Here is a 26,004-nt window from a genome sequence, read left to right as displayed (position 1 = left end):
AGGGTGCAATAAATGTAAATAATGATGAAAGTAACACTACATATTCTAGTACTATTTTACAAATTATGTGATATTATTATGCATGCAGATATTTTTATGCATTTGAGTTTTTCAAAAGATCTACAAGTACTTATTTATCTTTTTTATATTGCTTCAAAGTATTAGTCTCAAAAGTTTTCAGACATAATGAATAAACAAAGCAAAACAAAACAGCAAAAAAATCCACTTAATTTCCAAATTACATGTGCAAATACATAGTTTGCAAGTGATTTGGATCTCATGAAATTGAAGGTCACTTTTTAGTGGTCCTAAGGCTTAAAACTGCACTCACATGGGTAACTAATCTGAGTCAAATACGGTGAGGACATATGAATAGAAGCCTTCCCTCTGTGAGGCAGGCCATAAATGTGAAGCCTTTTGTTCTTCTGTCCCAATGAAGTGAATTCTGCTAGAGCAGAAAAATGTGTAGATTCATGATACAGACATTTGAGAATTGTGAGCATCTAGTTAGCTGAATATATTAAGTAGGTAAAATTAGAAAAATAAGTCAGAGACATATACTCAGATCACTGAATGTCAGTTTTAGACAACACAGAGAACTCACACGATGCAACCTGCTTGCTTATAGAACTTTTACTTAATCATTATGCCCCTCAAAACACCTACCATAGTATCTTGATCTCCAACACATACACAGTAATTACAAATAAAAGTTTATTCAAAAGTCACTGAGGTTGTTTTTCTCTTGTATTTTCTTTCCTTACTCCACTCATTTGAAGTTCTGATATATAGAAATAGATTTTCTCACCACTATGTGGGAAAAAAAAATGACTGCATTCTTAATCATGATTAATGCTACCCTTTTTTCTGGTCTTCTTATCTGTGTGCATTTAAATTTTTTGTTTGTTTATTTTATTTTAACTTCTGAGAAACACATAAGATAGTTGAAAGCAAAAGTTATCACATTGTCCTTTCAGATTTATCACATATGTAGATGTAAAACTGGCAAATGTAGCATTAGGTATTGGGAGGTAGAAGAGTAGATGGACCTATAGAGTTGCAAGAATTCTGCTTTTTTTCTGAACTAGTAAAATATTAACTCTAAGTAAACTGTGAAGACTTAGATATATACTGTGTCTGTAGAGCCATTCTTTCTCTCTCTCTCTCTCTCTCTCTCTCTCTCTCTCTCTCTCTCACACACACACACACACACACACACAAGCAAAATAGAGGTCTAGTTTAAAAATAAAAGTCTAGATTAAATGGAATTTTTAAAAAATTCATCCAATCCAAAAGAAGGCAGAGGGTTTTTTAATAAAGATTTTATTTATTGACTTGAGAGAGAAAAGAATGATTGGTAGACAGAAGGAGCAGGGGAGATGGCAGAGGGAGAGGAAGAAGCAGGCTCCCCACTAATCAGGTACACAGGACCCAGTCCTGGGACTCTGGGATCATGACCTGAGCCAGAGGCAGACACTTAACTCACTGAGCCACCCAGGTGCCCCTGGAAGGCAGATTTTGAGGAACATAGGAAGAACATATCGAGGAGACAAACAGAACCCAAATAATATGGTAGTAGAACTTAATGCAATTATGTTCATAATAATATTAAATCTTAATGTGTTAAATATTCCAATTAAAATTATTAAAAAGATAAAAATGCAACACCCAACTATCTGCTATCTGTAAATGATGAATTTTAAATACAAAGTCAAAGAGAGGTTGAAATTAAATTGATGGGAAAGATACACCAGAAAAAAAAAAATCACAAGAAGGCTCGCATGGCTAAATAAGTATCACATAGACTTCAGTAGAAGGAATATTACTGCATTTAAAATGGGGCATTTCTTAATGATAAAGTTAATTTTGAGGACATAGTTACAGATATTTTGTGCCTATTAGGCACAAAGCTTCAAAACATGTGGAACAAAACTAGCAAAATTAAAGGTAGAAATGGATAATTCCCCAATTATAGATGAAGATTTTAATACTTGTTTCTTAAGTTGATGAAAAATGGGAGAAAAAGATCACCTAGCTGTTGCATAATTTACATACACATAGATAGGCCGTGTACTGGTCCTTAAAAAAAAAAATCTTAATATGTTTAAAAAGACTAAATCATGCAGAGTATGTTTTCTGACCACAATTGAGAGATATTAAAACCAATATCACTAAGATTATCTATGACTGCCCCCAATATTTGACAATTAAACCATGTTTCTAAATGACCTAATGACCAAAGAAGAAATTAAAAGAGAAATTAGAAAATACTTTAAATGAAAAAAGATAAAAAAAAATCATCATTTGGACGTAGGTAAAGTGATACTGGGGAAAACTCAAAGCTTTAAATGCTTATATTAGAAATAAGAGTCTAAAATTAATGATCTAAATTCTCCCTTAAGACTCTAGTTAAAGGATAGCAAAGTAAAATCAGAACAAGTAAAAGGGATGAATTTAGAAATATAAGAATAAAAATCAAGGAAATGAAAACAAGCAGCAGAGAATATTACAAAGCCAATAGATGACTATTTGAAAAGTTCAATAAAATTAAAAAACTCCAAACTAAACTAATGAAGACAAAAATAGAACATAAAATATCAGCATCAGGCAAGAAATAGGTTATCAATAGAGATTTATAAATCTTTGCTGTTCAACATGATTTGCTCTAACCATATGTAGCTACTTAAATTATAATTAATTAAAATTAAATAAAATAAAAATTTCGATTTTTCTGTGACTCTAACCTCATTTCAAGTCCTCACTAGTCACATATAGCCAGTGGCTACTATATTGGGCAATGCAAAAATAGAGCATTTTCATCATCACAGACAGTTTTAATGGACAACATCAACATTGCCCATTAAAAGGAAAATAAGAGAATGCTATAAACAAGTTTATATCAACAAATTTGACAACTCAGGAAAAATGGACAAATTCCTTGAATAACACAATTCACCAAAACTGACACAGGATGAAAGAAAATCTGAACTGTAGTGCAACGTGGGTGGCTCAATTGGTTGAACGACCAATTCTTGATTTCAGCTCAGATCATGATTTCAGAGTTGTGAGATCAAGCCCCAAGTCAGGCTCTGTGCTCAGCACAGTCTGCTTGTCCCTACCCCTGTGCCCTTCCAGCCCATTCCTGTGCTCTTTATCTCTCATAAACAAACAGTCTTTAAAAGAAACACACACACACACACACACACACACACACACACACACACACAGCAAATCTGAATTGTGATGTATCTATTAGAGATGTTAAATTTATCTCAAAACTTCTCACAAAACTCTTGGCCGAATTACTTGTTTAATTTTATCAAACGTTTAAGTAAGACAACACAACCTTACACAAGCTCTTTCAGAAATAGAAGGAAACACGTCCTAACTCATTTTATGATCCTAATACCAAAACCTGGCAGAGACATTGAGAGAAAAATTACAGGCAAATTGTCCTTATGAGCATAAATGTAAAAATCCTTCAATATGTAAGAAAGATAATACATTTTAATAACAAAGAGTTTATCCTAAAATAACAAGGTTGTTTTATTTATTTTTTTTTTTTATTATAGTCACAGAGAGAGAGAGAGAGAGAGAGAGAGAGAGAGAGAGAAGCAGAGACACAGGCAGAGGGAGAAGCAGGCTCCATGCACTGGGAGCCTGACGTGGGATTCGATCCCGGGTCTCCAGGATCGCGCCCTGGGCCAAAGGCAGGCGCCAAACCGCTGCGCCACCCAGGGATCCCACAAGGTTGTTTTAATATGTGAAAAACCACACAGTACAGTTGCATCTATTAACGAGATTTTTAAAAATGAATGTTTCAAAGGTCCAGTAAAACAATTTGACAGAATTAAACCCATGATGATAAGTATCTCAGGAAACTAGAAATATAACTTTCTCTTCATATCGCTAACATCACAACAGCTTTTCAAAACCACTTAACTAATCCCTGCACATCCTATATGTTCTTCCAGTCTCTTTGTCACATTACCAATGGACAAATCATTCTAAATTATTTGTTTATTCAAGTTATTATAAAGGTTTTTAATGGTGCCTCTTTTCCTGCAGGTCAGGTTATTACTGTTCACTAAAATCCAGTGCCTAATCGAGTTTATGGCTTCATTCATTCATTTATTCATTCTAAGAGTTGAGTCTCTAGGCCTTGTAATCCATTTGTGTGCCAGTTTTTGCTTTTCTATTGCACTACTGGAGGGGAAAAAAAATGAGGTTTACAATGTGAAATCATACAAGATGCAATCATACAATTAAGACCACTCTCTAATTTTATTTTCCAACCTCATAGAACTACTTCAGTGTTTTCTGACTCAGCAATTATTTGTGTTTTCCAAAAAGGTTATTTCTAACCTCATTCTTTGTAAACCCCTGACTATGCCACCTCCTCCTTAATTTTCAGCATATGACATTGCCTACTCCGTCCAAGGAAAAAAAACAGGAGCCAAACAATGAAAGCTTGATAACAGCATTATCTAAACCAATAAAAATGCCTGCAATTAAATCCTTATTATACTCTTTTTTTCCTGTGAGAAGAGATGTCATATATTTTTTTTAATTGTCTTTCTTTGGCTCTGCTCTGTCATCTTTCTCATTTTCCCTTGACTTCTGATCTGTCATGTCACCCCCTAAATCCTGCAGCGATTCCTTAATACTTACAAGATAATTTTTAAACTCAAGCTTGTCTAGCTTTTTCTTTCTTCCTTCATAATCTATTTTTGTCAACCCAAATTTCCCTCAGTTTCCTGATTATGCTGTGTTCTTTCTCACTTTTGCAACTTTTTCAATTCCTGTTTCTCTTTAGAGAGCACTCTTTCTCCTGACTCTGCCCATATATAATTTCTATATAGCATGGAGGTCTCAATTTAGATGTAATTTACTTCAGGAAATCTTCCAAAACACCACTGATATTTTTTTCCTCACTGAATCCTGCATTTTCCCTATCATAAAACATATAATTTGGTATTGTAATTACTTATTTACTTGTCTTTATCCCTTGAGTCTGAAATGCCATTGGTAGTGATATTTTGTGGATAAAGTGGAATAAATGAGCCCTGAATGGCTAAAGAAGCCATGCCCTATGCTTGGCACTTGGATAGGGAGATGAAAGGCAAAATCTCTGCTCTCAATGCCTTAACAGTCCAGTAAAGAAGACAGATAATCTAAACCAACAATGATGATATATTAAATACTATACAATGGTATTTGGCCCAGTTTCCTCTCAATTTTATTTCTGAACACTTGGAAATAAACCTATCTTATGCCTTTTTATTCCTATGTTTTGTTTATGACTTTGAATCTTTCCAGAAATTATGAATACTTCAACAATCATAAACAGAATTCACACAATTTTCTCAAGCTACTTTGGACCATAGTGTTGTCTCCTTCCCCTGAACTTCAATAGCACTTCTAGTACTACTATCCACTTGGTAATTATGTAGTGAGGCTTAGTTAATTTAGTTATATATAATTATATCTTCTTTCAGACTTAGAACTTTTAGAAGAGAGAGATATTATACAACTGTGTCTATACATAAAACCCTTGAAAGACCCATCAAGGAATAGAAAAATACCTTGTTTATTGAAGTTTCATTGTGATTGATTTTCTAAAAATTTATGAGCTCTGCTATCACTTCTATTTCCATCTTATTGAAGCCTATGGATTCATTATCTTTTCTCCATATTTGCTTTTCATAATATAGATCTCATTTGTCCTGAACAGTGGAAGACTAGTGTTTTATTTATAATATTGACTAGCTTTACATGTCTTAAGAATTGTGCAGGTAGTTTATACATGTTATGCCATTTAATCTTTCTAATAATCCCATGAGACAGGTTAAATGATAGCTCTGTTCTTCCTCAGAAAAAAGAAATGGATCCAAATAGGTTCAACTACTTTTAAAGGATTATCAAACTAATAAGTAGGAATCCTAAGATAAATATTGACTCTAACTTCTTAACCCCTACCATATTCTGGTCATCGATTGTGTGTGTGTGTGTGTGTGTATAGTATACATTGTATAATATAAATGCCATTATATAGTATATATATACACACACATAGCTCTCCTGATCCTTGCACATTATGATGATGAGCAAGTATCACTAGATAATTCCATAGACTGAAGAAAATTGTACCGGTGCTATGATGTACCTTTTAAAAAGCCTACAAATGTAACAAGGTATAGTTTTAAGAAAAGTAAGTATTATTTACAAGAGGCAGAACATCCTTGGTACTTTACTAACCTTATATTATTTTTTTTCCTGCAAAACATGTTAGATTAATATTCCTATGATCACTTCACAGAAAAGAAACTCGAGAATTAGGTCATGAGAACTCCTCAGAGTAGCTCATATAGCTATTGAGTAGCGTGCTGTGGATGTGAACCAATCTATTTGTCATCAAATATTATGCTTTCCCATACTATAAAACACTACTTTGTTAACCCCTTATTTCTGTACTTCTCAATTTATGTAATATCTCTTTATCATTGGAATAGGATGCAAAATAGGAATGTGCACTGAGTTCTGTTTAAATTTCCTGGTTGTGTTCCAGAGAGCTGGTTTAACAGTATTCTGACTTTGTACTATTTATAAAAAGTGCCTGAGATACTATAATTTTATCATATTTTATATGACATTTATACCAGATATGTAAATATATAAAATATCAACATATTGTAACTCTTTATTAAGTATATGTGGTCAAGTGTATGCCTTCCTGGTGTATCTATTTTATCTAGAATTAGTGAGTAGTCTGTTTACATTGAATTCCTATTATATTTTTACCCATGTCTACATTATGACTCTTGTCCAGAATTCGCAGATGCTTTTCCTGCAAAGTCTATATTCTATAATGTAGACAGAATTATGGACCCAGGTGGGACACCTAAAATCATTACATTTTTGTCACATTCTTTCTCATGTAATAGGTAAAACTAATAAAAGGCGGTACTAATGTAAGATAAAAGCCAGCTGCATTATTTCAACCCAGCAATTGAATTCTATCAATCAAGGTACCCTTTGCTGTCAGAAAAGAAAGTTAGAAGGTTCTGTATGGATGAAAATAAAGCTTAGGGTAAAAGCTTGATCTATAAAAGAAATATACTTCTACAAATTTGAGAATAAGAATGAGGAAAGGCAAACACCGTTTGATAAGGCCTGTCTAGACATTGGTATCTTGAACGTGAATATTGAATAATAAAATTGAAATGAATACCATTATGATACCATCACCGTAAATTCATGAAAATATAAATCAGCAAGAGAGAACAAAAACGCTATGGCACTATCATTTTAAGGACTGAATACAAATATGGGTGGGATCTTTATTTGGCAAATTCTCTAATCAGCTGAACATTTTATGATGCCTACAATGAAAATCATTATTCCTTTTCAATTTAGTTTTGTTGTGAATTTTGAAAAACTACCTTCACCATTTTGTATTCTTAATAAAATTCACTTTAATATTTATTGCCATAAAATATACTCATTATAAAAATTTAGAAAATTTAGGAATATGCAAAGAGACAATACATTTTACCAGGTTGCAGCTATTCTTAGTGAAGCGTTTTTAATATTTTGACTCTTAGGACTTGAAACAAGAAGATAACAAGCATTTTATGTTCTAAATGAAATTATAATGAAAAATTATTCCTTTGTCTACATACTCATTGTGTCTAGAAAGCTTTTTGTTTATTTTTAACATTATATATATATAATATACATATTCAGCTTATATTATATATATTCAACATAGTATATTATAGAGGGAAATATTACTAACATAAAAAGGCCTACCTGTGCAAAAACCCACAAAATGTGAAAGAAAACTAATTTTCATGCTATTTGGTCTATGTCTTCCACACTTACATGAAACCAAGTCAATGGTCAAATTAAAGCTGGAAGGTTTGCCTTCATTTCATCACAACCTGTCTTGCTAGAGCTATGTGGTCACTTTGAGGAAAGGCAAAGTAGCTCAGGGCTCATGCATGTATAGGTCTTTAATTCACAATTTGGAAAAGTGACATGAGGTGTTAAAAGTTAACACTGATTCCCCAACTTTTTAATTCTAAAAATGACCGCAGTCATAGTTTTCTTTCATCTGAAAGGATTTACACATGCTTACTTGGGTTTTGCTGCTGAACTCTGGAGGAGTTCATCTACTCCAGTGGAAGAAATAAGAACACAAGGTCTGTGAGCTTGCATCCGCAAAGGAAAAGAAACTAGTTTTCAGTTGGTATAGTGTCTGGCTTGCATTGAGAAATTAACTTTATCTTCAACTTTTTTTTTTTTCGGTAAAAAACAATGTATTCTATTATCCCTCCCCTCCCAAAATCAAAGCTACTTAAAGTGTGGTACATGAATTATTAGCAGAGGCCTCTGCTAGGAGAGAATGTCAGGCATCACCTCAGGTATTCTGAATCATAACCCAGGTCATTTGTTCTATATCAAATTTACCCTAATAAATCAGGTCTCAAGTTGTATAGCCTTCTTGAGGAAATCTTCAGGAATATCTCTGAATATGCCCAATGCCCTTATTAATTCTCATAGCATTAAGTCTCTCTCATCTGTAGTTCTTAGAGCACACTTTTATATTTACCAGTATATCATTTGATTTTTTTCTCCAGTAGACTATTAGCTGAGAATGAAACTTGCTTTTGATTATCATGGGGTACCTGGCATAGTGTATCACCCATAGTATTTATATAATAATTAATTAGTTAAGCTTGATTGACAATAAAAAATGTCTGTACTACTAGCATGTATAGTTGATTCCAACTTAAGAAATAGCTTTCAGTTTCAGTTGTTATCATTGCTATTATTATACATATCAACTCTTTTTGTTTTTTTGTTTTTTTTGTTTTTTTTAATTTTTTATTTTTATTTATGGTAGTCACAGAGAGAGAGAGAGAGGCAGAGACACAGGCGGAGGGAGAAGCAGGCTCCATGCACCGGGAGCCTGATGTGGGATTCGATCCCGGGTCTCCAGGATCGCACCCTGGGCCAAAGGCAGGCACCAAACCGCTGCGCCACCCAGGGATCCCTATCAACTCTTTTTGAATGGCTAATGTAAGAAAGCATTGTGCTGGAAGTTGAAGTTACACAAGAATATAATAAAATATCACCTTTGTGATTCAGGAGCTTACAATCTTGTAGAGTTGTCAGAATTTTCACTTGGAAAGACAGATTATAATTCATCACTTGTATATATTAAGAGGCCAAGGGATGAACAGTATCTTACTGAGAGAACTGATTTTTCTAGGCTTTAAAACAAGCAATGAAATATTTTAAAAATTGTTTTAATTTTTTTTGAGTATAGTTGACACACAATATTACATTACTCTCAGGTATACAACAGTGATTCAGAAACTACACATGCTGTGATCACCACAAGTGTACCTTCTATCCGCCACCTTACAATGCTATTATAATATCATTAAGTATATTCCCTGTGCTGTGCCTTTTATTCTCATGACTTATTCATTTCATAACTGAACATGAGTATCTCCCACAGCCTTTCACCCATTTTGCCCATCCTCTTATTCCCCTCCCCTCTGACAACCCTCAGTTTGTTCTCTATTTATAGATCTGATTCTGCTTTTTTATTTATTTATTTGTTTTGTTTTTTTCGATTTCACATGAGTGAAATCATGTGATATTTGTCTTTCTCAGTCTGACTTATTTCACTTAACGTATATCCATTCATATTGCCCCAAAGGCAAGATCTCATCCTTTTATGGCTTTATAATATTCCACTTTGTTTACTTATTCATCCATCAAAAGACATTTTGGTTGTTTCCAAGGTTTTGGCTACTATGAATAATGCTGCTATAAATGTTTGTGTACAAGTTTTTTAGTATTTTTATCTTGGGCATACATATAGGAGTAAAATTTCTGGAAAAATGGTAACTTGATGTACAATTTTTTGAGGAACTAGCCAAAATAGTTTCCAAAATGGCTAAATCATTTACATTTCCACCAGGAAAATCATTCCAATTTCCCTACCTCCTCCCCAACAGTTGTTACTGTCTGTTTTTATGGTTATAACCACCCTTATAAGTATGAAGTCTTTTCATTGTGTTTTGATTTGTTTTGGACCTGATGAATACGGATGAGTATATATTCATGTGTTTATTTTTCATTTGTATAACTTCTTGGGAGAAATACAGATTCGTATCCTTTCCCTATTTTTATATTGGGTTGTCTATTTATTATTGAATTATAAAAGTTATTTATTAGAATTATAAAAGTTGTGAGTTATTTGTTTCAATACAAATCTCTTACCAGGTGTTATTTGCAATTATTTCTCCCATTCTATGAATCATTTGACCTTCTTGATGGTGTTCTTTGATGCATGCATTTTTTTAGTTATGATAAGTACAGTTTATCTGATTTGTCCTTTGTCACTTGTGCTTTTTTAAAATTTACTTTTTATTTTTTGTATATTTTTTATTGGAGTTCGATTTTGCCAACATATAGTGTAACATATATGTTACATGCCCCATGCTCATCCCGTCAAGTGCCCCCCTCAGTACCCGTCACCCAGTCACCCCATCCCCCCGCCCACCTCCCCTTTCACTACCTCTTGTTCGTTTCCCAGAGTCACTTGTGCTTTTGATGCTATATCTAACAAGATTTTAAAGATTTACTCCTATATTTTTTTTTCTAAGAGTTCTCTCATTCTAGCTCTTACACATATACCTGTAATCCATTTTAAGTTCATTTTTTTAAGTGGTATAAGGCAGAAATCCAAATTCATTTTTTTCTTGATGCATGTGAATTTCCAGGTTACTTAGATCCATTTCCAGAAGAAAAACAAAACAAAACAAAAGCATGGAAAGAAAAAAAAAAAACTGCACCTTCCCTATTGAATTTTTTGGAACCTCACTAAAAGTCTATTGAACATAGCTGTGAGAGTTTATTTCTGGACTCTCAATTCTGTTCCATGACCTACATGTCTTTCTTCATGCCAGTTACATGCTCTCTTGATTATTACAGCTTTGTAGTAAGTTTTGAAATGGGGAAGTGTGTGTTCTCCAGCTTTGTCTTTCATTTTGATATTTTTTCCTTGCTATTCTTGCTATTTTAGATCCTTTGCTTTTCCATATGAGTTTTAGATCATCGTATCAATTTATACAGGAAAAAGCAAGTTAGATTTCCCTAGGGATTTCTTGGAATCTGTAGAACAATTTGGGGTGTATTGTCATCTTAACAATATTAAGTCTTCTAATCCATGAACATGGAATTCCTTTCCATTAAATATTCTTTAATTTATATTAATTACATATATATATATATATTTTTTTTTTTTTGCTGTGTAAGTCTTATACTTTTTTTTGTTAAACGCAGCCCTAACAATTTTATTCTATTTGGTACCATTTTTTTGTCAAAAAAAAATTTTGGTTTTATTTATTTTTTCATGGGGGCGGGGTACAGAGACACAGGCAGAGGGAGAAGCAGGCTCCCTGCAGGGAAACTGATGTGGGACTCCATTCTGGTCTCCAGGATCACGCCCTGGTCTGAAGGCAGGTGCTAAACCTCTGAGTCACTCAGGGATCCCCCTATTTGGTATGATTTTAAATGAAATTTCACTTTTCACTTTCAGATAATTCATTGCTGGTGTATAGAAATAACACACACACAAACGTATATACACATAGAGCCATTCTTCTGATTGCATAATCTATTGTCATGTTAACCAACTGTTCTGTTGGCTCAAATGTATTATGGAGCCCTTGTAGCTTTTTTTTTTTTTTTTTCATTTGGCTGTTCTTATTTTCAAATCAGCATTTTCCATTTGATTCACTGTAATGAATTCTGACTTTCTGTTTATGTCTTTTTAATAAGGCACTGTCAGAGCTTCCTTTACTGTTTTTCTCTTTTTTTTCCTGTGATAACATACACTTGACATCAAATTTACTATTTTAACCATATTTTAGTGTACAGTTCAGTGGATTAAGTACATTCACCTTTTTATAGAACCATCACTACTATCCACGTCCCAAATTTTTCTACTTTCCAAACTTGAAATTTTAAACAAATTTAACAATAAATCACTGTCCCCTCCCTCAACTCCTGGCAATTACCATCCTACTTTGTCTCTGTGAATTTAACCACTTTTAGTACCTTATATAATTAGAATCATACAATGTTAATATTTTTGTGACTGGCTTATTTCACTTGGCATTATATCTTTGAGGTTTATCATTATTAGAACATGTTCCAGAATTCCCTTCCTTTTTAAGGCTGAATTATATTCCATTTTATGTGTATGCCACATTTTGTTTATCTATTCATCATCATGTAATGTTGATATACATTTAGGTTGCTTTTATCTTCTGGTTATTTTGAAAGCTACTACCATACACATGAGTTTACAAATATTCAAATCCCTGCTTTCAATATTTTTGGGTTTATACCCAGGAATAGAATTGCAGGATTGTATGGTAATTCTATGTTTAATGTTCTAAGGAACCACCATACTGTTTTCCATAGTGACTGCACCATTTTACATTCCTACCAGCAATATACAAGTGTTTTAATTTCTCAATATCCTTGCCAACACTTGTCATTCTCTGTTAACCTGGGAGAGGGGCAGAGGGAGAGGAAGAAGTAGGAATCTCCACGGAGCACAGAGCCTGACGCAGACCTGGATCCCAGGACCCTAAGATCATGACCTAAGCTGAAGTCAAACACTTAACCTACTAACCCACCCAGATTTCACTGTTAGCTTATTTTGTTTTCTTAAGAACAGCCATTCTAATGGGTGTGAAATGTATCTCATTGTGGTTTTGATTTGCATTTCTCATTGATTAGTGATTTTGAACATATTTTCATTTGACTGTTGACAATTATTATTTTTTTTGTAGAAGTATCTATTCAAGTTCCTTACCCATTTTTTAATTGAGTTGTTTGATTTTTGTTGTTGAGTTGTAGAAGTCTTTATAAATTATGGTTATTAATCCCTTATCAGTTATATAATTTTAAAATATATTTATATGTACTTTTTTCTATTCTGTAGATTGCCTTTTCACACTGATAGTTTCTTTTGATGTACAAAAGTTTTTAATTTTGATGAAGCCCAATTTTCCTTTTGACACCTGTGCTATCGCTATCATATTCTCTCCTTTTTAAAGCAATTTTTAAAAATCTTTGAACATATTTTCAATAGTTGCTTTGAAATCTTTGTCTGCTTATTTTCACATCTAGGCCCTCTGAAAGGCAATTTCTCTTACCTATTTTTTCCTCACTTGTGTACAATCACAGGTTCCTGTTTCTTTGCATGCCTCATATTTTAGTTGAAGACTGGGAGTTTTAGATAATAAATTTTAAAAACTCTGGACACTATTCTCTCTGTCCCTAATTGTAGTAATTGGTAGGTTTTGTCTCTTTGTCTTGCATGTTTAATTTTTTTGTTAGCTTGACTGACTATTTCCATGAAATTTAGTTCCCACACAGTGTGGGATCTCTGCTGTTGCCTCTCTATGCCCCTAAGGGTATAGCCCTGGTCATGTGCACAGTCACCTTGGGATAACAGTGGCTTTCTAAGGGTACTCTTTGATTGTCTGTTTACCTGATCTATTAAGTGTGTGCCACATTGGTATTGCACTCAGCAGTTAGTTAGCATACACCAATTTTATTGTTTTTCAAATAAAAAGGCATTTTGGCATAATTTTCCTCCACAGTTTTACTCAATAAAATATTGTCCACTTTTCAGAAGTAGACTTTGTTCCAACTCTAGAAAGTTCTTCTTAGTCATCTTTGTCCTCCAATTCTAGCTGACCTATGTTTTAGTTTATTGCTCCCATGGAGCCATCATCTTTATCTTAATTAATTGCCATCAAAATCTCCATTGTCTTGGACACCACCTTTTAGGCTTGAACTTCCCCATACTCTGTTCCAAATAAAACCAGTTAATTCTCTTGGGGAAAATAACAGTTCTTTTTTCAAGCCTGCCATTCATCCTGGGAAGAATCTCTGCATTGCTCTGGAGCTGAAGATGGGACAGTGCGCCACTTTCTTAGAGTTATAGCACTGCTTTACTAGTGGCTTTCTAGGTGGGTGTGGTTGCCTTTGATTTTCTTGGTTTGGGACTTCTGCCTTGTGAGTGATCTGGATGAAAGCAATTGTAGCCCAGAATTCTCCATCTATTCACCTTCTGTGTGTATTACTCCTGTTTTTAATGCTGTTCCTATAGTTCTCCAGATAAGAATTGGTCTAATTCTGTCTCTTCAGAGAATAAACCTTCGGCTGCAAAGATGGGGAGATATGGAAGGTGTCACTTTTCCTTTCAACCGATTCAATTTACATCCCTACCTGACCTTTATTCCCACAACCACCCCTTTCAGAGATATGAGTTGTCTTTAGTTTTTGAGGCTTTCCAGGATTTTGGTGTTTTATACACTTGTGTTTGGGCTCTGTTCTGAGGGTTTCCAGATTGAGTTCCATTCACATCAAAGTTTATTTTAGTAGTGCCCCCTAGAGTTGTGCTGTGCACAATCTATGTGTTTAGAAGGCAGCAGCCTTGATCATCATCATCATCCCTCTCATTTCTTTCAATCCTTGGCTTAGAATATTTTACTCCCTTAGGACTATGAAGGGCTAAATTAGTGAACACTCATTTTATTGCTTCTTTGCTTCTAAAGTTTTGCTGACATCTTTTGTCTGTTTTAGTCTTTTTTTCTTTTTCTCTTGCTTCTTGTGGGTGTGTGCCTTTCCCATCCCTTTCATTTTATTGAAGACTGCAAAGTGCAGAGGTGAATAGGAGTGCTTAATTGCTGTGTTTAACATAGAGAGAACTTTTTGACCTGATATGTGCCAGGCACTGTGCTGCATTTTGCTTTTTTTGTTCTCGTAGCGTTGAACTCGTTATTGTTGCCTCCTATGACCTGGGACTAGTATAATGATTTAAGAGGACAATGTTAAAAAAAAAAAAAGAGGAAAATATTTGTCCTTTAAAATGAAAAAAAAAAAGTCTATCTTCACTTTCCAAATAGATTTAGTTACAAGTACTTCTTACCTACTAAATGTGCAGAAATTGCTAGAAGTTATGAATTTCCTGTACAAAGGATGTTTATTTATGCTGCCTCACCTCTTCTAATCCAATTGCTACTTCTACCTCCATCTTATATTTGTCTTATATAGGTGTGTAATACCCTTATATAATTTATATGTATATTGTCTTTTCACTGTATATTCATTTTTTTAATCTTCTACCTCCAGACATGAAAAACCCCATTCCTACATATCTGCAGTTTCTACTTGTATTTTTCTCTGGGCCTTATGGTAAATTTGCTTATTTTTCCCTCAAACATAGTTTTCCATGGTTGAAATTAAATATATTAAACCAGACAAAGACTTGATATTGGTTAGTTTATTATTAATAAGTCTAGTGTGCCATCCTTACTGTAAAATCAAATGCAAAACACTAAAACAAGATGTATAAGCCAAAAAACAGTTTGGCTTCACCAATCCAATATACCTAGAGTTATCAGCTTTCTCTCCCTTACCTCTCCCTATGCTGGTCCAAGTCTCATCATTTACATGATACTCTCCAATTTATAAAGCATGTTTCAGTCACTGTGTCTCTTAATATTCATAAAATCTTATCAAGACATTTTCTAGTTTGGAAACTAAGGCTCAGAAAGGTTAAGAATCCAGTCAATAGTGTATCTCTGAAGAGATACCACAAATAGATCTGTGTTTTCCACCATTAAGCCTAAAGTACAATTCAAGATACCATGCATCTCTAATCTCTTCTTCCATATAAATAAAAGATGGAAGTGAAAATTACTGGATTTTATTGGTGTAGATGTTGTTGATGATTATAGTGGCAATAATATAACTGCCAATGTATAATAGGTATTTACAATATGTCAGACACTGAACACTTCTGTTGAATCACTGTCTTTAAACTTCACATCATCCCAATGAAGTTAGTAATGTCATTATCCTTATACTGTTCTAAGAAGAAAACCTTACACAAGCATGTGTTGCTTTCTCTTCTCATATCTTTTTAGAGATAAAACTTAGGTACACATTTTTGTTGTTGTTGTTGTACAAACCCTGCAGATTATCCATTAATTAGTTAGCAAATTTTGTCAGTGGCTATTTAAGCCAAATCTGTCTTTTCATAACATAAATTAATCTCTTCTCATTTGATTGTACCTTGGTAACTAGATTTTGATTTTCTATATAATACAAACTTTAAAAGTTTTGCATATTGAATTTTAGAATGCTGAATGCCATCTATGGTGAAGAGTTTCAAAAGAAATGAGAACCTGAAGTTGCTAAATTGTTAGAAATGATTTTATTTGAATATCCATAATAAACAGCTCTTTATTTAGTGTTAGCCAATGAGTTCAGATAGTTGGAACTCCTTTGCTAAGTAAACCCTTGGTTTGTAGACATAATATAAGATGGAAAATTCTCTTAGCATTAGTGCAGTACACTCTCAAGTTGTTGTTGTTACTTTAGTTTAGCTTTTATTTCTACATTTCAAAGTATATATGGTAACATATCTCAAAGTTGTATTCCTGGTATAGATGGAGATGAGAAAACAACAGTAAAAGCAGAGCAGTAAAATCCCTTTCCAGATAATAAATAAGAGAATAAAATATGTATGCAGAGAAGACATGCACTCTTAATCTTCTGATGTAGATGTAGTACAGACCATGTCCACACAGGTTCCAGTGAGAATTAGTTATAGGACCCTAATCAGTATAGAAGGAAGTGTAAAAAAATAATTGTGTATGTATACACCCCCAGACACACACATATATACACACACACACATATATATATACACATTTATATACACATGTATATAATATGTAATATATCTAATAATATATAATAAATATATATTATTTATTTTAGGGAGAGAGTATATGTGATCAGGGGGAAGGGTAGAGGGGGAAAGAATTCCAAGCAGACCCCCCTCCCACCAAGCATGGAGCCCCATGCCATGCTTGATCCCATGACCCAGAGACTACAACTTGAGCCAAAAGCAAGAGTCCAATGCTCAACTGACTGAGCCACCCTGGAACCCCATAAAAATATTTTTTAAACATGTAGTTATATTTGCCATATAAACTAAATGTGTTTCAGCAGGGATTGTCTTATTAAATTACTATTTATCCCTGAATGGAATAATATACAACTACCAAAAAGGATGTTGAGTGCACATGTACACACACATGAACATTATTGAAAAGAAAAAGAAATATGCAATCTGTTATAAACCCCAGACTTAGTTCACAGAATATTTTTTCAAACTTCATGTTTAGCCTATAGCTTCCACCTCATAATGGTACATCTAAACTGTAGATAATTTTGCTTTTCCTTGTTAAAAGAGTAGTAAGTCCTTTTGCAGTATTAACATGCAAAATTAAAATTAGCAAATGACAGCTTTGCTATGTCCATTTATTAAATAGGTGAATATATATTATAATATATGTATATATGTTATATATATTCCTTCTCAAAACTCAACAAGAAAACAACCTAATAAAAAGTGAGTAAAGGAAAGAACAGACACATTACCAAAAATATATGAATGAAAAGTATGCGAAATATATGAAAAATATATAAAAAATGGAAAACTATGAAAAATACTAAAATATATGAAAAAATGTTCAATATCATTAGTCATTAGGAAATGCAAATTAAAACCACAATAAAGTACCATCAAAAATACCTAATAAAGTGACTAAAACTTAAATTAAATTGAAAACTGATGATAACTTGTATTGGGCAGAAGGCCAAGCAACTGGATGATTCTTCATATATAATGGTAGTAGGAGTGCAAAGTGGAACAGCTACTTGGGAAAACAATTTGATAGTTTCTTATAAAGTAAAACATCATTTTACCATATAAACCAACAATCTCAGATTGACTCAAATGAAATGATAAACTGTATTTACATGAAATTTCATGTGAATGTTTAGAGCAACTTTATTCAAAATTAAAAGTCACTTAAATATCTGCCACTTGTGAAATGGGTAAATAAACTGAAATACATTCATACAATAGAAGAGTGTTCAGGAATAGAAAGGAGGGAACTCCAGATAAGGTAATATGGTTGAGTCTCAAATAAATTATGCTAACTAAAGATGCCACAGGCTGGATGATTCCACTTATGTGACATGGTAGGAAAGACAGAACCCTTGAGATGAAAAACAGACCAGTGATGCCAAATCTGGCAATGGAGAAATGAGTTGACTACAGAAGGGCACAGGAAAATATTCTGGGATCATGGTCCTGTTCTGGATCTTGATGGTGGTATTGGTTATACAACTAAATGTGTTTTTCAAAACTCATAGAACTGTACATAAAAGGAATGAATTTGTATGTAAATTTATACCATGACAACAAAAATAGAAATAATAACAAAAAATGCCTTAATGTTGTACCTTTATATATGAGAGCACATTGAAAATTTGAAGCCAGGACTGTGTAGTTTAGCACTAAGCAAAGAATTCTGAAGAAATCCACATTGGTAGTCATAAGCAGCAGCCTAATCTCTGCAAGCCAGCTCACACTGCATTTTACTAGGCCAAGGAAACAGGGGTGAGAGGATGAATGATGTGACACAAATTATCACCACTCTAAATATGTCATGCATACGTCCTGCTGACAAGAGGGACTGTCTGGCATGGTAAGTAGCTGCATCAGCTTTTCAATCTCCAAATATAAAAAGTGGGTGAAATACTGTTTTAATGTGGTACATAAAAAAAAAAAAAAATGTGGTACATAAGGAAATGATATTTTTCCTTATAACTATGATTATAGTTGTTGGTTAAGTGGCATTTTTGTAAAAGCCAAATTCAAGGAGTGATTTGATTACTAAAATTAGGAATTAAACACTATCCCATTTTGTAAAATAATGTCTCAGATAACTTATGAATTTAGAAAGTGCCTATATTTTTTGGTATTTCCAAAGAGTTAATAAAAGTTCTAATTTCCTCTCAGGTAGAAACATATAACCTAGAAACACATGAATAAAACAGCACAGTAGTGTTCTCACTGTCCTGCTAAGTCCAATACATCAATGTGAATTGTGACCAATGTGAATTGTTCAATTATAGATCATAAAGGTAGCCAGCATAATGCTATTGACTGCACCATGAATGAACCAATGGCTACACATACAAGCTGGCAAACAGTGGTTCTCTGGCTTAGAAATATTTATGTAAACTATAAACTAATGAGGGGAGAAACCTCCTACCAGTAAAAACTTGTAATTTTTGGTATCTGGTTATCAGCTTCAAATCACCTTCTCTACTGTCCTGTTTTTACTCTGAGGCAGGTTAGCAAAATTTATCTGTGTTTCCTAAATCTTAAGCCTGCATACATTCTGTAGACGTGTTATAAATCCCAATGCTGTCAAAAAGCAAAACCACCCCTAAAGACAATGCAAACCAGCATAAGTGCTTGATAAAAATTTATTGTCTGATTTACTAATTGGTCCATCCGTATGTAGCAGATTAAATATGCATGCACATTGCTTCAGAGAGCAATCTTCTCCATATTTCATAGAAACCAGTTAGCCAGTATAGAAAAATCTTATTTTTCTATGGTTAGTATTCCCCTGTTGGAGATTTTTCATTCAGGTAAAGATTTTAAGAGAATGAATGAATGAATGAAAGTACCCCCCCAAAAAGGACATCGAAAGATGCACAAGTAATTTGAGGGCAAAACTAGAACTAAATGTCGTATAACACTCAAAATTAAAAGCATGAAAGAGAAAGTCATTCTATTATAAAAAGAAACATACCTCCAAATGACTTGAAAATTAGATAAATTATGATGAGAATACTACAACTTAAATGGTAACATGCTAGTGGAAAATAAAAATAATGCAAAGAATTGCGTGTGTCAGGCAATGTTTTAAGAACTTTGTATGATTTACCTCATTTAAGCCTCTCAACAACCCTATGAGGTAGCTTCTATTATTATCCCCATTTTAGAGATAAGGAAAGAGAATTATAGATAACTTATATGATCTTCCCATCACCATAGTATTATGTGAAAACAACCCTGGTACCTCAGGGGTTGAATGCATCAAAAATCCAAATTTTCACTCACATCAACATCCAAATGAGTCATCAGTGGATGCTTGCTGTTTCAGCCTCCCTTCAGTTTGGGACAATTGGCACAAGGTTCTCTGGGTCTTCTGCTGGCTTCTTTGAATCTAGAGGACTGACAAGTAGAGAGTAGGAGAGTGTCAAAATGCTCTAGAGCCCAGGTCAAAAAGTGGCACACACTAATTTTGCATATGTTGCATTATCTAGGTGCCAGATATATGGCCCCAACATAATGTAAGTCAACTGGGAAAATTAATCTTTTTATTTGCTCAGGAAGAGGAAACAGGATTGGTGAATATTAGCTGTGTTTTTTTTTTTTTTCCCCACACTCACATAGCCTGAAATTAATAAAACCAGGGTTGGAACTTAGGTATTCTAGCTTTAGCGCTTAAGGCTTTATTTATAGTATTCTACCATGATTTAGAAAAAAAGAACAAGTAGTGAAAGAGATGTAAGATTTAGCAAGATTTAGCATGAAATAATTTTCTATCCTTCTAGAATCTCTGCTACTATTTATTAATAATACAAATCCAGAAATCTATTTCTAAGTTAAAGAATGGCTTAGGAGCTTAGTGCCTCAAAGTTGCCCATTACTTGTAAGGTGTTCACTTGCATTTGATGAGGAAGATATTTTCACATTTTTATAATCTCTACAACTTCAAAAAAAAAGGCATAGAAAAGATTCCTTAAATATCATAGAATGGAGTGAGTCCGTGTTAGGAGAGTCCTCATCAGTTGAATTGAGTTTGATTCCTGAAATAATAGCTCCTCTCCATTCATTAAAGAAAGACACTTTCCTTTCATGATAATGCTAAGAAATACAGATGAAATACCATGTTATATATCTGGATTCAGACTTGCATATTTCATCACCTTAGATGCTGCTAGTCTTCCTACTTTAACCAAAGATCCAAATCAATGATAATGTTACATGAATCAATGACCACGCTTCAGAGCACTCTATGAAGACGGATAACTCAAGTACAGAATTTCTGTTCTACCCAAATAAGCTTTCTAACAAAATTAATCTGATGCATTTTTAATTATCTATATAAGCATTATAGTGTTGCATGTAATTAAGCATAAATGGTAAGCAGCTCAAATAGATTACATTACAGTAATTAGTATTGCTTTCCCAGAGTTAAGCCAAATTTTAAATTTTAGTTTTCATTTTGTTAGTTCTTCATAATTCTTCATGGCGTTAGAAGAATCACCATTTACCATTTCATCTGATAAAATGCTTTCAATCTCTTTGCACATGCATGAGTTCTCAAAGAGGATAAATTTGATGAACGACAAACTGACTTGCCCTTGTCTCTTGCTATTTTCAACCCCTAGACCCCACCTAACACTCAAAACCATGTGTGAGCTCTGATATTTCATACCCAGTTTTTCCCCAATTTCTCTCATTTTTTTCTCAATTCTCCTCATCATTATCCCCATGTTGGTAACTATTTTCAGCAGGCATATTCCAGATATTTAAAGTTTGGAGAGAGCAGAAAGATGAAACCAATGGCCTGTGGATTTAGTACTTTGAATTGAGAGGGCAAACAAGGAATTGGCCTAAAAAAATTATACGGAAAAAAATAATATATTTAAGGTACTGAGCTAACATGCCTGCCTTAAGGTACCAGACTAAATAAATTTGGTCAAACCTCTATATTTATTCTCTTTATTTCATGATATATTTGATTCTTTTCCAGGAGAAACCTTTCCTATTTCCTCTTTCTGCCCCAATTCCTTGCTACTACATTTATCTCTATTCTCTGTCCCACTGGAATCTTTTTTAAATGTCTTAATTGACCCTATTAGAAAGCCCAATATATGTTTTAGTGTTCATCTAATAATATTCCCCAGGGGTTTAACATTTATTGTTCTGCTTACTTCCATGAACTCTTCTTCCACCTTAGATTTTGTCAAGTTTTTCAGCTTCTCCCATATATAAATTTGACAATTTCTTGGGCTTTTTTGTTGATGGTTCTTCTTCTGCTTGCCTTTTACATATAAAAATCTCTGGGGTTTATTTGTATTACAAATATTCCTTACAAGGGATCATTCTTTCCTTTTTAGGCTTTAATTTTCTACTTTATGTTTATGACTTCCAGAGCTACATCCCAGTCCAGACTTGTCTTCTTAGATACACTCAAATTCTCAAGTCTCTCCTGGCCTTTCTTGTCAACATTTGAAACTAAATAGTCAACTATTTTCCCTCAAACTGTTGGTCCTCCTGTTATTCTTGATTCATTTTATTGGTACTATTAACTTACTGTCATTTTGCTTTCATCAAGTGTTTGGCCATCCATTCACATAAATCTTCATAGTCTTAATGTGTGCCTTTGCCATGTCTAGGGCTTCAGGTAGCTTTTCAGGATATTTCACTCATGTTTTGCCATGCTATTAGGTACTATCAAACAATTCTGTCCTCAATTATTAGCAATGACTCTCATTATCAAAACTAAAAAGCCTACTTAATTTAAGAATTAATCCACTTTGACTTGGCCCCAAACAAGAATGCTAGGCCCATTTTCTACCACTTCAAATGCTATGGTTCAGCCACACAGTTATTTATCATTGTATTTCTTGTATGCTTTCCTGTCTTTTCATTTATTTTTGCATATTGTCTGCTTTATCGGGGATGCACGTCCATAAATTTTGTTCACTGAATACTTCTTATCTTTTAAATTTCTTAAATTAAACTTTTCTCACAACTATTTTCCATATTATCTATGCTCTTTTCCAGTCTCTGGAGGATTCCTTCTCTTCCTAGCTCATGTCACTTGTATTTTTATTTAGCATTTCTTATTTTCTGCTTTTAATTATATTGTTGTTTACGTTGTTTTCCTTCCCACCTAACCCCACCCACTTCCACACTCATGTTGTAATTCTTTAATTTGTCTAAAGTAATGTTGCATGTGTAGAACCCCAGCAGAGTGCTTAGCATTGAGTAGGTGCTTAATCAATGTTAAACTAAAGTAGCATATATATTCAAGGCAATTTTGGACTGATTCCACCATAATCAAACAAGATTTGACAACTCAATTACCTAATTTGAAGATGTAAATGAACTATCTTTAGGACCTAGTTTAATTTAATGGACTAGAAATGACACCTGAGAGTGTTAATCCTCATCCTAGAATTAAGCTATTTCATTGATTCATTCATACTATAAAAATTATACAACACTTTATCTATAGTGCACTACTAACCAAGAATGAAAAATAAAAATAAAGTACACCATGTTCTAACCATCACTGTATTATACTTTGGGAACTAGAGGCAGTATTAAAAATATAGGCTCTGTAGGCAGACTGACTTTGTTTTGAAGGGCAGCTCTGTCATATATTTGCTGAATAATCTTGGATTAGTTATCAGCCATCAGTTCCCTTATCTGTAAATTGTAAATTACAATAATATCTGGAGGTTTGACTGTTATAGGGTTTCAAAGAGATTGCATATTTAAAGAACTTGGTATATGTTAGGCTTATACTTTGTAGCTATAGATACTAGTGAGGGAAACTAACATGTAAATAGCTACCATAATGCAAAGCAAAAGTTCCATAATTTCCAAAGAACCATTCATTCCATATTTTCTATTAATAATGTGTTTTTACAGACCAAATTCCTGGTCTTTGTACATTACCTAAGTATTAACATTGTATTAACATATTATTAGCAATGACCCAAAACTCAAGCCTACAAATCAGATATAATTGATCTGCATATTGGTTGAATCTATGTCAAGGAAACAGAAATTGTTCTGGTATTTCAAGGGGGAAAGAAATTTAGTATAAAGTATTGATTGTAACGGAGAAATGGAAATCAGAAGTTTAAGAGAGCACAACTAGCTTTCAAGTTATGGTACTGGTAGTTATGTTCTAGCAAAGGGGCTGTGAAATAGGAGGAAAGTCAAGAGTGTGAGTTCTAGAAGCAATGCAATGAATGTGTATCAGAAAGTAGTTAACTGTCAAATGCTGCTGATAGGTAAATAAGATGAGGACTGAAAGAAGGTCATTGCACTTATCAACTTCAAGGTCATCAAAGACATTTATGTAAGCAGTTTCTGTGGAGAAGTGGAAGTGAAAGTTCGATGGAGTGGGTTAAATATAGGAACAGAGAAAAGCAAGTGTATGATTTTTTAAGTTTTGTTATTAAGAGAAACAGAGGAATTTTGCAAAGGTCACTAGTAGAGGGTCTGAGGTCAAAGTTTTTTGGTTTTAAGTTGGGGAAAGAGAATGCTTGATGCTGAAAACAAGCTAGTACATGGGTCAGAAAACTTTCTGTAAGGGGCTATGGTAAATACTTTAGGCTTTGTGGGTCAGAGGTCTCTGAGACAACTAGTCACCTATGCCTTTGTAATGTAAAAACAGCCACAGGCAATATGTAAACAAATAGGCATGACTGTATTCTGTAAATTTTTAATTGTCAAAAAGAGATGGGCTCTTGTTTGATTAATATAAATTATTTAAAAAATGATTATGAGAGCAAGCAGAGAATGGCTGAAGTGATATCCTTGAGTAAGTGAGAGGGGATAGGATTTGTGCACAAAGATGGGAGGTGGGCTTTGATTATAAATTCAACCAAGTATGAAAGGCAAGGACAGGAATATGCAGAAGTAGGTAAATGAGAAGCAAAAATCTGTGGAAAATCTCCTTGATTGCTTCAGTTATCTCATAAAAAGTAGGAAGCAGGATCATAATATGTGAGTGACCGTTAGGACAAATATTTGGGGCCTTAAGGGAAGATGCATGGAATAATTGCATGAAAGAGATGGAAAAATAATTTGGTTAAGAAAATATTTTAGATAGTGAAATAACAAATTTTCTATTTGGAATGCTCTAGCTGTTCTTTTCCTCATTGGACCATTAAACTATTTTTATTATTATATATAGTAATAATATATATATATATATATTTTTTTTTTCTGAAGCACCAGCTAAATTTGTACCATTATCAACATATCTTGAATCATTTAATTTTAATCTTCAAAACCCTTATTTTTCTCCCCAGGAGAAGAGATTGTTACAATCCATTAATACCTTCATTTTCAGACAGCAAAATCAGTCACACATTTTATCCATATATTTTTCTGGTTTAGCAAATTTTATTCCTGTTAGAAATTGTGCAATGAATATGCCTCTGTCACTTCATCTCTGTTTCATGCATTTATCATATTGAATTCTAATCTATTCTGAGGGTTTGCTAACTTTTGCTTCAATGATGTATTTGCTCTGAACGAGTTCAGATATAATGAAATATATTATGTCCAGTATTTGTCTAATATTTTGTCACCAATGAAAGATAAATTATTGAAATGGAATATATTCACATTGATTGCTATGAAGGTTACACGTGGATTATAAATCAAAACAAGTCCTCAAAAGATAGAAAATCAATTGATATGTCAGATAAGAAATGTATAAATGTTGAAATTAACCACTGAGTTGACATTTTTCCTCTTGAAATAATTTAATTTACCAGAATTTGAAAAGATTTGTAACTTTGAACATACAAAATAAGCTAAAAGTGAAAGACTGAACAGATTGAAATTTTGTTAGCAATACTTCAAACAAATACAAGCCAACATATTTTAGAGGGAGTAGATATCATTTTTTTCTCTCAGCCATTCACATAAATTTTCAAGGAGACCAATCAGAACTGTATTATTGTGGTTATGCCCTGAGAAATTTTAACAATATTTAAATTTAAATAGTACATAAGCGTGCACAGTTATATTAACATAGTGTCTCTGTTTTTCTTCTCCAGAACTATTACCCAATTGCCAGCTGTTGAATTGTCAGTATAAATGTGCAGTGGTCAGAAATAGTACGAGATGTTACTGTGAAGATGGATTTGAAGTAAAAGAAGATGGAAGAAGTTGTAGAGGTAAGTAGGATATGTGAC

General features: G+C 33.4%; 1 protein-coding gene across 1 annotated transcript in view; it reads left to right on the top strand.

Annotated features, from left to right (window-relative positions):
• The window catches only part of LRP1B (LDL receptor related protein 1B), a 1,815,754-nt gene that overhangs the window by 813,860 nt on the left and 975,890 nt on the right, over positions 1 to 26,004 (top strand). The window contains exon 4 of the mRNA XM_041739937.1: positions 25,867 to 25,986. Within this exon, the coding sequence (XP_041595871.1) occupies positions 25,867 to 25,986 (120 nt within the window). The remainder of the gene's footprint in view (positions 1 to 25,866; positions 25,987 to 26,004) is intronic.

This window comes from Vulpes lagopus, chromosome 24, assembly GCF_018345385.1.
Source record: "Vulpes lagopus strain Blue_001 chromosome 24, ASM1834538v1, whole genome shotgun sequence".
NCBI lineage: Eukaryota > Metazoa > Chordata > Mammalia > Carnivora > Canidae > Vulpes > Vulpes lagopus.
The sequence above is the reverse complement of the archived record's forward strand: the minus strand, read 5'-3'. Positions and strand labels throughout refer to the sequence as shown.